Source organism: Notamacropus eugenii, chromosome 3 (genome assembly GCF_028372415.1).
Source record: "Notamacropus eugenii isolate mMacEug1 chromosome 3, mMacEug1.pri_v2, whole genome shotgun sequence".
Classification (NCBI taxonomy): Eukaryota; Metazoa; Chordata; class Mammalia; order Diprotodontia; family Macropodidae; genus Notamacropus; species Notamacropus eugenii.
Window position 1 is genome coordinate 214916752 of NC_092874.1, and position 13180 is coordinate 214929931.

Here is a 13180-nt window from a genome sequence, read left to right on the forward strand (position 1 = left end):
ATTATAAGTTATAATCCCTGAACAGATTTTTTTAAAAACCCACTTTTCAACAATCTCCCCAAACTTATTACCTGCATAAGTTGCTGCTTCAGCTTCTGCATTTCTGAAATGTTAAGCTCACTGAATAAATCAGAGACTGGATGTAGAGTTTCTCCTTTCCTTCCTGGAGTCCGATAATCTCCATTCATTTTCACAAGTGGCCCGTGGATGTGTCCATTCATTTTGTCATCATTGTTTGGCTCACTCATATCCTCTGCAAATTTTTGTCCATCTACTGAGATATTGATATGGTTATTGTATACACTTTCATTGAGATTAATATATTGGGAGAGTTCCTTCCTCAGGTTGTTCTTTTGTTCTCTTTCATTTTTTAAAGTCTCCAGGACTTCTTCTAGTTGGCGCTCAGCAATTTCTTTTAACCGGATGGCATCTTCTAGTTGGCTATTTAGCAATACCATCTCTTCTTCGAATCGTTTTATCTCATGCTTTAAGCCTTCATATTCTACCTAAATTAGACAGAACAAAAAACACTCATTAAACTAACACTTGGGTCTTACAAACATGCTATTAATTATTCTGTAGGCCCTACATACTTTAAAACTTTTCAAATTATCATAAGCCTAAAAAGCCTTGCCATACATTAACTGAATGGAATAACCTTTCCTCTGAAATTTTACATTATATTTTTTTCTTAAAAAGAACTTAAAACATTTAAATAACAGAAGACTATAAGTCAATTATTTAAACTTAAGTGTAAATTAGTGCTACTGATAAAGATTGAGCAGTATTTTTAGATGAAGTGGCAGACATTTCTGCAGTCTTCTGTGGTATCGCATGATTTATCACATAGCACAGAACCCTGTTTGCCAGAATCCCCCATTAGACTGAGTTGAGTTTACCTAGTAGAACTTTAGCTCCTCAAAAGCTAAGGGACCTTTTTTTAAAAAAAAAATTTGAATTTTGACTTTGTATTGCCAGATCCTTACACAGTAAGGTAAGTACGTAATGCTTCTTGGATTGGATTGCTTTGATCTAAGAAAAATGGGAGCAGAATTAGTACTTACATATGACTCTTTATTACTATGTATTACTTACAAAAATTAGAATCTGGATCTAATGGGTATTGATTCTTTTGGGAAAGTGCCCAATTGGATAATTTCATCAGTTCAGCAGAGAAGAGATGATGCCATGGGAATATAGTTACAAAACTCTAGCAGAGTTTCTCTGATCAGAATGAAACTTTTTGAGACTGAGGAAAGCCCCAGAATGACACAAATTAGGATCCCATATCTTTAACTCTCAAAGAAACTCAAAGAGAATTCCAATTTCATCCTTAACCCTGAGCTACAAGGGGCTCCATGCATCTTTGTGACTTATACAGTACCAGCTGGTATGGGGCACTAGGGAATTCAAATTCCCATCTCTGAATTTTAGAGCCCTAGGAGGCCCATCTTTACTTCCTAGGGACACCCAAAATATTTTGTTTCTATTTTCCCCATGTACTTATGACAGTCTATTTTAGGTTATAGGTATTTGTGTAGCTGTCTTTTTTTGTGCTGTATGGAAACTCCTCAAGTTCCTGGCATAGTCTTTTGCACATAGAAGGTACATATTAAGTGTTTGCTGAATAAATGAGTAAATTATGGTGCAGGGCACAGACATATATTCTTAAAGGAGCCCCCAGAAGCCTCACAGCCCTTGATAAGTCTTCAGAAAGCAATAGGGTGATTTCTTCAGGTGTTTTAGAGCAGTTAAGGACTTAAACAGAGAGTTTCTAAGAACACCTGGTAAGTTTCAGGGTTTCAGGCTGAGTTTTCTCCTTTTCCTTTCTATAAGTCACAAGAACAAAGACTTTACTCTAAGCCATTAATAGTGGTTGATCCCCCTTCTCTTCACGTTCCTATCCCTATATATCTACACTTACACTGGACGTATGCTAATTAGGGAGACTGTACTTTGTTAAGAACCTCTACAAAACTTCCTCTCTTCAGATAAACTATAATTTCTCAAGTCAGGCAGCAGCTTCTGTGATTGGTGGTAGTAATGTTAGAAGAATATCACGGCTAAGTAAAGACTGATGACAGCAATGTAGCAGGTTCTGTTCATGCAGTGACTGGCAAGTTGAAAACCTGTTCAAAAGAGACCATATTTAGGGTGGCAAATGGAAATTAAGAGGACAAACCAAAGAATTATACTCATAGATTTAAAAAAAAAATTCCTTTAAAAGTGATATAGTCTCTAACTGGGCAGAAGCTTGAAAAAGGACTAAAGCAGCAAACTAAGACTGTCTACTTTTTGTTAATAATGTTTGGTTAGCAGAGATCATCTTTATCAATGTGGTTGCAGGAGATGTGTAGATAATTTTATTGCAAAAGAAATTGTGGCCATGTTGAAATAGTGCTAAGATTGATATTGTGTAATAGACTCTTTATTATAGTCCTAAGGTTCCAAAAAAGATTCTTGAACGTCATCAATAGTTGTGAACTCTGCTTAGGCCCACCCTAAGGCAAAAATGTTAAACATCTAAAATTTGTTTGGACCTTTCCTGGATCCATATTTTTGGTCCCTAGAAGTTTAGGAATCCTTACTATTTTGCTCTACCTTCTAAATGTATCATGCCTTGGAATGTTTAATTCCAGTCTCCCAGCCCTGAGACTTATAAAAGCTTGGCTATCTCTCATTTTATCAAAATGCTCATATATGCTATCTAGTAAGTTTAATACATCATGCTAATGTGGTTTGAATGGACCTTTAATGAACATTCATCCTAGGCAGAATGTATTAACTTTGCTAAAATGATTAGAGCCCTACTGCTATAATCTGAAGCATGTTGAATGTCATTGTCACTGGCTTGCTTCTTCAAAGACCTAAAATTCAGTTCTTCCTACTTCTGTTTTCAGACTTTTTTTTGCCCTCTTTTCCTTTATTCAAACATGATTCTTCCCCAACATTCCCTACTCTTAAACCAACCTCTTTGCCAAGGTTCTCAGAAAACATCATATTTTTCTTTTAAGAGGGGTCTTAAATGCCTTAGATTGCAAATCTTGGGACATCCATATCACACTACCAAGCAAGCTATTTCAGGGCAGAGATGCATTTCAATTGCTGTTTTAGTTACAACATGCAAGTGTCTGTTTATGTTTCTGTTGGACTAGCCCTTATTCTATTTGTGATAAATGGAATGAAATTAGCATCCAGTGAAGCATGGCTGAAAAAACTGAAATTTGTTTCTTTGTTAGCACACATACTGCAACTAGCAAAGGACAAGTTCATCAGAACTAATCCTTATATTCAGGGGTTTTTTTTGGTTTGTTTTAAATGTACTTTGAATATAAATTACTCGTTTGTGGAGTAAATATCTAACACCTAAACAATGAATAGCTAGGTTATCGGAATTTGAAGGGAAAGAAACAAAATCAACTCTTCATTTTTAAAGAGCTACATTTTAATTTTTTCATTTATATTTTTCATTTATACACTTTGATCAGAAAGGAAATTTTTGATAGATACAAGAATGTATTGTATTCTCATAAGAAAGAATGTATTGCAGAAAAATATGGCATTATCTAATTTTTACAACATGTATAATTATACCTACTTATCAAAGAATAAACTAGAATTCCCTCATTGCAATATTTTGGCAAATAATGAAGGAATAATTTATTAGCTACTGATTTGGGGCAATTATCATATGATGTCTTAGAAATAAAAGTGAAATTAAAGGCAAGTTAATTGTTTCAGAGCAGCTAAGTGGCACAGTGGCAGGCCTGGATCTTCCAGACTCAGTTGAAATCTAGCCTCAGACACTTACTAGCTGTGTGACACTGGGCAAGTCTTTAACCTTACAGCTTGCTTGTCTCCATTTCTTCATCTGTAAAATGAGCTGGAGAAGGAAATGGCAATACAGTCTAATATTTTTTGCCAAGAAAACCCCAAATGGGGTCAACAAAGAGCATGACTGAAATGACTGAACTATAAGATAACTGTTTCAATTTTCATTTAATTTTGCTGAATAGTTTATCAGTTTCCATTTTTCAATTACTATTAAAAGAAGAAGAGTGAAACAGAAATAATCATCCATTGATTACTACAAATTGCCAAATAAACAAAGCATCATAGTTAACAAATATTCTTAGGAAATCATAGCAGTCTTTCCTGGATGACTTCAACTGGCTCTAATTAGCCCCCAAGGGAAATTAAAATCTACCTAATAACACCCAATAAGAGAGCACTGGAGGTGTATCTTCAATTAACCGCAGCCCATTGGAAACATTCACATTGCCAACGCAATCTATCAATGAGGATTTAGATTTTTCAAAAACTAATGTTCATTTAAAACTCAAATCCTAGGTGATAGACTGCATCGGCAACATGAGTATTTTCAATGGACAGTGATGAATTTGGTTTAAGTACTGAGGGGTATGGGGAGAGAATTTACTTTTTGACTCTCAAAGGTTTCTGAGAAACACTGAAAATATAAGCATAAAATGCAACCATTCGTTAATGATTTAAGTGGGATAGGATGAATACTGAATGGTGTTCCAGGACTCTATGAACTGAAATTATTCAATCACCTCTTTATCATTAGCTCCACATGGTCCATTTTCAGTTGTCTTCCAACATTAAAGTCTTAAAAATCAGTGGGGAAATATCTATAGTCAAAAGACAACATTTTAGTAGTTGGGTTAAAGGAGCTTCTCTCTCAATTTTCTCCTTTGGGAAGGGAAGTAAAAGGAAAATTTAATTCAGAATGTTATAGTGGCATTAGCTAAGAGTTGAACCCCAAGTATCCTGCTACTTCTGTCATTCTCCTTCAAGAATTATAAATATTAACAAGCATTTTCATAAATTGAATCTTCAAAGACAGCTCCTCTCACAGTTAATCCAACAAAATCATATCAAAGACATAGTTTTTTACATTTCCTTACAAAGAAAAATTACATTAACATATTATGTATTAGTTGAAATCTCAGTCAAACTAGAAATGAAGGAGACAATTTCTTCTGATAGTCAGAGGAAAATAGGCATTTTTCTTCTTAATGGCTCTGATCCTGATTTTTACTGTGTAAATTCTGTTCTTCTTGAGATCTCAAAGAATTCTACAAATTTGAACCATTTTAATAATAATGCGAGTTGTTTTAATTTTCCTAACCATATGTCCCAATACCTATTTTTTAATGGGCTGAAATAATTCCAAATGTTTGTAGAAATAAGTTTGCAACAGAGTTCATTCTCTTTACTTCTAGTGCTTATGTAAGTTCTCTTCAACAAAAAGACATTTTTTAGTTCTAAATTACAATAATATAGACTGAAATTCTAGATTGAGGCATCTTTTGCCTACCCAATAATCTACTAAGTCATATTATTTCAATGAAAAATAATAGCAAGAAAAGTGTAAGGAAATATCATTGTATAAATTTTGTAGGGAAAAGGAGTTTTGTTAAATTTAATTCTTTAATACATCAAAAGACTAAAAAAAAATCTATTATTCATCAGTTAGTTGTACTTATACTTACCATCCTCTCTAAGCTTTCATGTTTTGCTATGACCAGAATAATACATCAATTGGTGGTTATCTTTCCAGTGATTAACCTTTCTGAGTTTAAATAGCCTGGTCCTCAAGTATCATACAGTGTGTCAGGAAGACTGTCCTTGCAGGCCTTCTCATGTGGTACAGCCTGTCAAAGCTCATGCTCCACATGAATAGCTACTATCATCTCATGATGAAGCAGCTGGAGTACATTAACAAAGGTGTGTTAACTTTAGGAAAGAAAAATGAAGGCAAAATTTGAGAAACTGCCAATTGGGATGGGAAAAGGTCAGTTATTAAGCAACATAAAGAAGGTATACTTCCATCTGGACTGTAATTAATAACACTTTTTTAAAAAAATCATACCTGGTTCTGTTTCAATGTGGACACCAGCTTCTGTAAAGTAATATTTTCCTCTTCCAATTCAGTGTAGTCCTGAAGGAGGCGGGTTTCTCGAAACTTGTATTCTCGAATTTCATCCTTCATTCTTATTCTCTGCAGCTCTAACACCTCATTGTTCTGAAAATTGAAGGGAAAAAAAACCCCATAGTTGAACATGATTTCTTTCTTCTGATGGTCAGCATCTCAGGAAGTTAAAAAAAATCAAAATTAATAAACATGAGAAATGGTCTTTAAGTGGTATTTTTTAAAGTTTACGATCACAGTGGTTTTGTCTTTGATAAATCCTAGACAGGAAATTTGAACAAGTAATATAACTTACAGAGAAATATCTTTTCTCCTTTTTATAATAGATTTTGTAATTTTTTTCTTAAAGGGAAAATAACTAATTTTTTCATATGGTAAATAGTCATAATTATTATGTATGCAACAAGCAATTCATGTGTTTTCTTACATATGTATACCTTTTCCCATCATACCGTTCATAAAGAAAATTTAAAGATGTATTTTGTCCAAATATTTTCCTAAAATCAATACCAAAAAGAAATCACAAAATTGGTAGTAAAATCAAGAAAAAATTTAAGTTCCCTGTGTACTCAGGTCAAATAAGAACAAAGTAATCTATAAAATCTCTCCTGCTTAAATGGCAATTTCTTGCTAATATTGTTTCCCCATCCTACATTCTGATCTTTTCAGGAATTCTGGCTGCTAGGAAACTTAATGGAGCGTGATATTTCATAGGTTAGTAACAGAATTGGCCATTAATAAGAAAGACTATTTAAAATTTGGTGACAAGATAGGAGGGGATGTGTGTGATAAAAGAAAAGTAGAGAGGCTGTGGATCAAACGACAGAAAGAAGTTCAAAATCTTCAAAACATTCATTGCATTACAAAAAGAGTTTTTAAAAAATGATTAAAATGGGGGGAAGTAGGTACACTGACATGCTATCCTGATGAAGGGGTGAATGACAGTGAAAATCATTAATATATATGTGTGCATGTGTGTGTATACACAATGTACATGTATATATGTATGTGTACATACCCAAATGGAAATTTGTTTTCCTTGACTACACATGTTTGTAAAAGGGATTTTATTTTTCTTTTGTTCTCAATTGTAGGGGGCAGGGTGGAAGACAGAGAGATGGCAAATTTTTACTAACTGAAAAATGAAATTTCATTTAAAAAATAAGTGAGAAGAACAAGGAGAACAATCACAATTGTGTATATGAGATGAGTTATTTACCAAATTAGGGATAGAGAGGATCATAAGAGGAAAAATAATACATAATCTTTAATACATAAAATCAAAAAGCTTTTCACACAAAATCAATATAGATAGGATTAAAGGGGAAAAATTATCTGAGGAAAAGTCTTTGCACAGAATTTATCTGATAAAGACCTGATGTCCAAGACCTCTATGGCACTGATTCAAATATCAAATATTCAAGAGACATTACTCTAAAGATAAAAGGCCAATGAATATGAACAAGCAGTTCTTAAAAGACAAGCTACTGGAATGGAGAACATTGTACACAGCAAGAGCAATATTGTATGATGAACAATTGTGAATGACTTAGCTATTCTCAGCAATACAATGATTCAAGACAATCCCCAAAGATGTTGAAAAATTCTGTATGCTTCCAGAGAAAGAACTGATGGAGTCTGAATATGGACAGAAACATACTATTTTTCACTTTCTTTCTTGGCTTGAGTTTTCTTTCATAAAATTACTAATATTGAAATATATTTTATGTGGTTTCACATGTATAACTTATATCAGTTTATTGACCCAGGGAAGCAGAAAGATAGGAAGAGTTGGATAGAATTTGGAACAAAACCTAAAAAAAAGTTTAAATTGTTTGTGTATGTAATTGGAGAAAGATTAAAATGTTATTATTTTTAATATTTAAATTTATTTTTTTTAGTTTTCAACATTCATTTCCACAGAATTTTGAGTCCCGAATTTTCTCCCCATCATTCCCCTCCCCACCCAAACCCATTGAGAAGGTGAGCAATTCAATATACATTATACATGTGTAGTTATGCAAAACACCATAAGGGTCATGTTGTGAAAGACTCATTATATTTCCCTTCATCCTATCCTGCCCCCCATTTATTCTGTTTTTTCCTTTGACCCTGTCTCTTTTCTAAAGTGTTTGCTTCTGACTATCCTGTTCCCCCAACCTGCCCTCCTGTCTATCATCTCCCCCCTCCATCCCCTTTCCTCCTACATTCCTGTAGGGTAAGATACTCAATTGAGTGTCTATTATTCCCTCCTTAAGCCAATTCTGATGAGAGCAAGGTTCACTCATTCCTTCTCACCTCCCCACTCTTCTTCTTCATTATGAAACCTTTTTCTTGACTCTTTTATGTGAGATAATTTACCCCATTCTATCTCTCCCTTGCTCCTTCTCCCAATATATTCCTCTCTCACCCCTTAATTTTATTTTTTAGCTATCATTCCTTCATATTCAACTTACCCTGTGCCCTCTGTCTACTTGTCTGTCTAACTATCATCTATCTATCCATCCATCCATCCATCCATCCATCCATCCATCTATCTAATTATCTATCTCTTTTCTGCAACTACCCTAATACTGAGAAAGTTCTCATGAGTTACAAATATTTTTCCATGTAGGAATGTAAACAGTTCAACTTTAATAAGTCTCTTATGATTTCTCCTTCCTGTTTACCTTTTCATGCTTCTTTTCCTCATCAAGAATTCTTGAAAGTCCTCTATTTCATTGAATGTCCACTTTTCCTCCTGAAGGATTATACTCAGTTTTGCTGAGTAGGTAATTCTTACTTTTAATCCTAGCTCCTCTGACCTCCAGAATATCATATTCCAATCCCTTTGATCCCTTAATGTAGAAGCTGTTAGATCTTGTGTTATCCTGACTGTATTTGTACAATATTTGAATTGTTTCTTTTTGGCTGCTTGCAATATTTTCTCCTTGACCTGGGAACTCTGGAATTTGGCTACAATATTCCTAGGAGTTTTCCTTTTGTGATCTCTTTCAGGAGGCAATTGGTGGACTCTTTCACTATTTATTTTACCCTCTGGTTCTAGAATATCAAGGCAGTTTTCCTTGATAATTTCTTGAAAGATGATGTTGAGGTTGTTTTCTTGGTCATGGCTTTCAGGTAGTTCAATAATTTTTAAATTATCTCTCCTGGATCTATTTTCCGGTTAATGATTTTTCCAATGAGATATTTTACATTGTCTTCTATTTTTTTCATTCTTTTGGTTATGTTTTATCATTTCTTGATTTCTCATAAAGTCATTAGCTTACATTTGCTCCATTCTAATTTTGAAGGAATTATTTTCTTCAGTGAGCTTTTGAATCTCCTTTTCCACTTGTCCAATTCTGCTTTTTAAGGCATTCTTCTCCTCATTGGCTTTTTGGACTTCTTCTGCTATTTGGGTTAGTCTATTTTTTCAAGGTGTTATTTTCTTCAGCATTTTTGGGGTCTCCTTTAGCAAGCTGCTGACTTGTTTCTCACGATTTTTTGCATCACTCTCATTTCTCTTCCCAATTTTTCCTCTACTTCTCTTACTTGACTTTCTTTTTTAAAAAATTTATTTACTTTTAGTTTTCAGCATTCATTTCCACAAGATTTAGACTTCCTAATTTTCTTCCCATCTCTCCCTTTCTACCATCCCAAGACACCATGCATTCTGATTATCCCTTTCCCCAATCTGCCCTCCCTTCTGCCATACCCCTCCCTTCCCTTATCCCCATCTCCCTATTTTGATGTAGGGCAAGATAGATTTCAGTACTCCATTACCTGTATTTTTTATATCCTAATTGCATGTAAAAACAATTTTTAACATACATTTTTAAAACTTTGAGTTGCAACTTCTCTCCCTTCCTCCCTCCCCACCCATCTCCACTGAGAAGGCAAGCAATTCAATATAGGTTATACATGTGTAGTTATGCAAAAGACTTCCATAAAAGTCATGTTGTAAAAGATTACTATGTTTCTCTCCACCCTATCCTGCTACTCATTTATTCTATTCTCTCTTTTGACCTTGTCCCTCCCCAAAAGTGTTTACTTCTAATTACTCCCTCCTCCCACTTGCCCTCCCTTGTATCCCCTCACTTATCCACTTCTCCCCTACTTTCCCATATTGTAAGATCGATTTTCATAGCAAATTAAGTGTGCATGTTATTCCCTCCTTAAGCCAAAGGTGATGAGACTAAGCTTCACTTTTCCCCTCTCACCTCCTCCCTTCACTGAAAAAGCTTTTTCTTGCCTCTTTTATGTTAGATAATTTGTCCCATTCCATTTCTCCCTTTCTCCTCCCAATATATTCCTCTCTCACTGCTTAGTTTTTTTTTTTAGATATCACCCCTTTCTATTCAACTCACCCTGTGCCCTCTGACTATATGTATATGATCCCTCCAACCACCCAAACACTGAGAAAAGTCTCAAGAGTTGCAAATATTGTCTTTCCATGTAGGAATGTAAACAGCTCCACTTTAGTAAGTCCCTTATGATGTCTCTTTCCTGTTTACCTTTTCATGATTCTCTTGATTCTTGTGTTTGAAAGTCAAATTTTGTATTCAGCTCTGGTCTTCTCATCAAAAATGCTTAAAAGTCCTCTATTTCACTGAATGGCCATTTTTTGCCCTGAAGTATTATACTCAATTTTGCTAGGTAGGTGATTCTTGGTTTCAATCCTAGTTTCTTTCACTTTTGGAATATCATATTCCAAGCCCTTTCATCTCTTAATGTAGAAGCTGCTAGATCTTGTGTTATCTTGATTGTATTTCCACAATGTTTAAATTGTTTCTTTCTGGCTGTTTGCAATATTTTCTTCTTGACCTGGGAACTCTGGAATTTGGCTACAATATTCCTAGGAATTTTTCTTTTTGAATCTCTTATATGAACTGATGCTGAGGGGAGCAGAACCAGGAGAAGATTATACACAATAACAGCCACAGTGTGCGAGGACTGTTTCTGATAGACTTGGCCCTTCACAGCAATGCAAGGACATAAAATATTCCCAAGGACTCTTGAGGCAAACTGCCATCTACATCCAGAGAAAGAACTATGGAACCAGAACACAGAATGAAGCAGACTATTTTCTCTCGTGTTATGTTTTTTCTCATGGTTTCTCCCATGAATTTTAATTCTTCTATGAAACATGACTAATGTGAAAATGTGTTAATAAGAATGTATGTGTGGAACTCATATAAGACTGCATGCTGTGTTGGGGAGGGAGGAGGGAAGCAGGGGAGAAAATTTAAAACCTATGAAAGTGATTGTTGAAAACTGAAAACAAATAAATGAATTAAATGTTTTTTTTAAAAAGGGGAAAGGACCCACATGTACACAAATCTATAAAATGTGAACAAAAATCTACACAAAAGCTCTTTTTTGTGGTGGCAAAAATGTGGAAATTGAGGGCATGCCATCAATTGGGGAATGGCTGAACAAATTGTAGAATATGAATGTAATGTAATACTATTGTACTATAAAAAATGAAGAACAGGCAGATTTCAGAAAAACCTGTAAAGACTTACATGAACTGATAGTGGGTGAAGTGAGCAGAACCAGGAGTACATTGTGCACAATAACAGCAACGTTGCATGATGATTATCTATGATAGACTTAAACTCTTCTCAGTAGTACAATGATCCAAGATAATTGCAAAAAACTCATAATGGAAAATGTTATACACATACAGAGAAAGAGCTGATGGAGTCTGAATGCAGCTCACAGGGCACTATTTTCATTTTGTTTTTTTCCATGGATTTTTTCCTCTTGCTCTGTCTCTTCTTTAACAACATGACTAATGTAGAAATATATTTTACATGATTTGCATGTATAACCTATATCAGATTGCTTGTCATCTTGGGGAGGGGAGAGGCAGAGGGCGAAAAATCTAGAACTCAAAATCATATAAAAAAAGAATGTCAAAAACTATCCTTATATGTAATTGGAAAAAACAAAATACTATTTACGTTAAAAAAAAATGAAGGGCTTATCCATCATTGTTTGTAACTTTAAGCTATTTTCAGTTTAAATTGTGGAGATACACATATATACATGCATCTGTATATAAAAGCATATTTGTTTTTAGTAAGGGCGGAATATTGTTTCTTTATTTTGAGTAATTTGGGGCAGAAAATAAATTTTTATGTAAAGAAAAAGAATGAAATCACCCTGTGAAGAACACAAAGTATTGGTCCTTTTGCATGTGAAAATTTGTCTTCTGAATGGGGAAAAAGATTTTTTGTGTGAAAAATTGATAAAAATCCATTGGTGAAAAAAAAAATTTCCCCCATTATAATGGAAGGACACATTATTAAGAGGACTAGAAAAAGTCCCAGATATTGGACTCAGAAGAAATGTTTGAAGTCAGAGAAATAACTGGCTTCAGGGCATTTTCCCCTCAAGAATTTTGCATGTGACTATTTTTTAGAGTTTGAGAGATTAAAACTCACAAATTAATAAATCAAATAAGTAAACTACAGGAAGAATAAAGGTCATTGGTTTCATAACTAACAACATTTTCATTTCATGAGTTTTACCTTAAATGAGAAAATACTAACTAACCAGTATGGTGCTCTGATTTGAGCCATTAGAGGAAGGAAAAACCCAGCAGCAAACAGAGGAGAGAAGAATACAGTCAGAAAGGGATAAAGAACATGCCAGTAGAAGTAATAAGTTGACAGAAAATCTTTAGATTCTATATTTGGGAAGCTGCCAAGCAGAAGACAAGTACTGCTTTGTGAATTGACTGACAAAATGCCTGGGAGCCTGCTGAATGGAGGAGAGATGAACTCTGTTTCAGTTTCAATTATTTCCCATCAGGAACACCCACAGTCAAAGAGAGGTGAAGTTTCTCAGAGAAATTTGGTTACTCCCTGTGAGTCTCCTCTGGTTTGAGAGAAGAAAATAGAAGGAAAAAAACGGACTTTACAGGTATTTTTCTATAAACACAGACAAAACTGACTATTGAGTGAAGAGCTGGTTGGGCTTATCTGCATTGCTGAGAAAGTCAACTTGAGGAGCTCTAGAATTCTCTAGCTTAAACGATACATCTTGTCACTATAATACCACTAAAATACCACTTTCTCAACGGAGTAATGTGAACCAAAAATTCTTGTCACCATATCATTAGTTCAAGGGTAGAAGAGGAGTGGACTTGTCTAGCAATAATAAAATCCAGAAATGTAGCAATCCAACAGAGAAGTAGCTTTGTGTGGTGTAGATTTTTCCTGAAGGAAATGGGGA

General features: G+C 34.5%; 1 protein-coding gene across 5 annotated transcripts in view; it reads right to left on the reverse strand.

The window, feature by feature from the left end:
- BICD1 (BICD cargo adaptor 1) overlaps positions 1-13180 on the reverse strand; it is a 208773-nt gene that overhangs the window by 89179 nt on the left and 106414 nt on the right. For all 5 annotated transcript variants that reach the window (XM_072654354.1, XM_072654352.1, XM_072654350.1 and 2 more), the window contains exons 3-4: positions 5897-6049; positions 72-506 (exon numbers count right to left, since the gene is read on the reverse strand). In XM_072654354.1, the coding sequence (XP_072510455.1) occupies positions 72-506; positions 5897-6049 (588 nt within the window). The remainder of the gene's footprint in view (positions 1-71; positions 507-5896; positions 6050-13180) is intronic.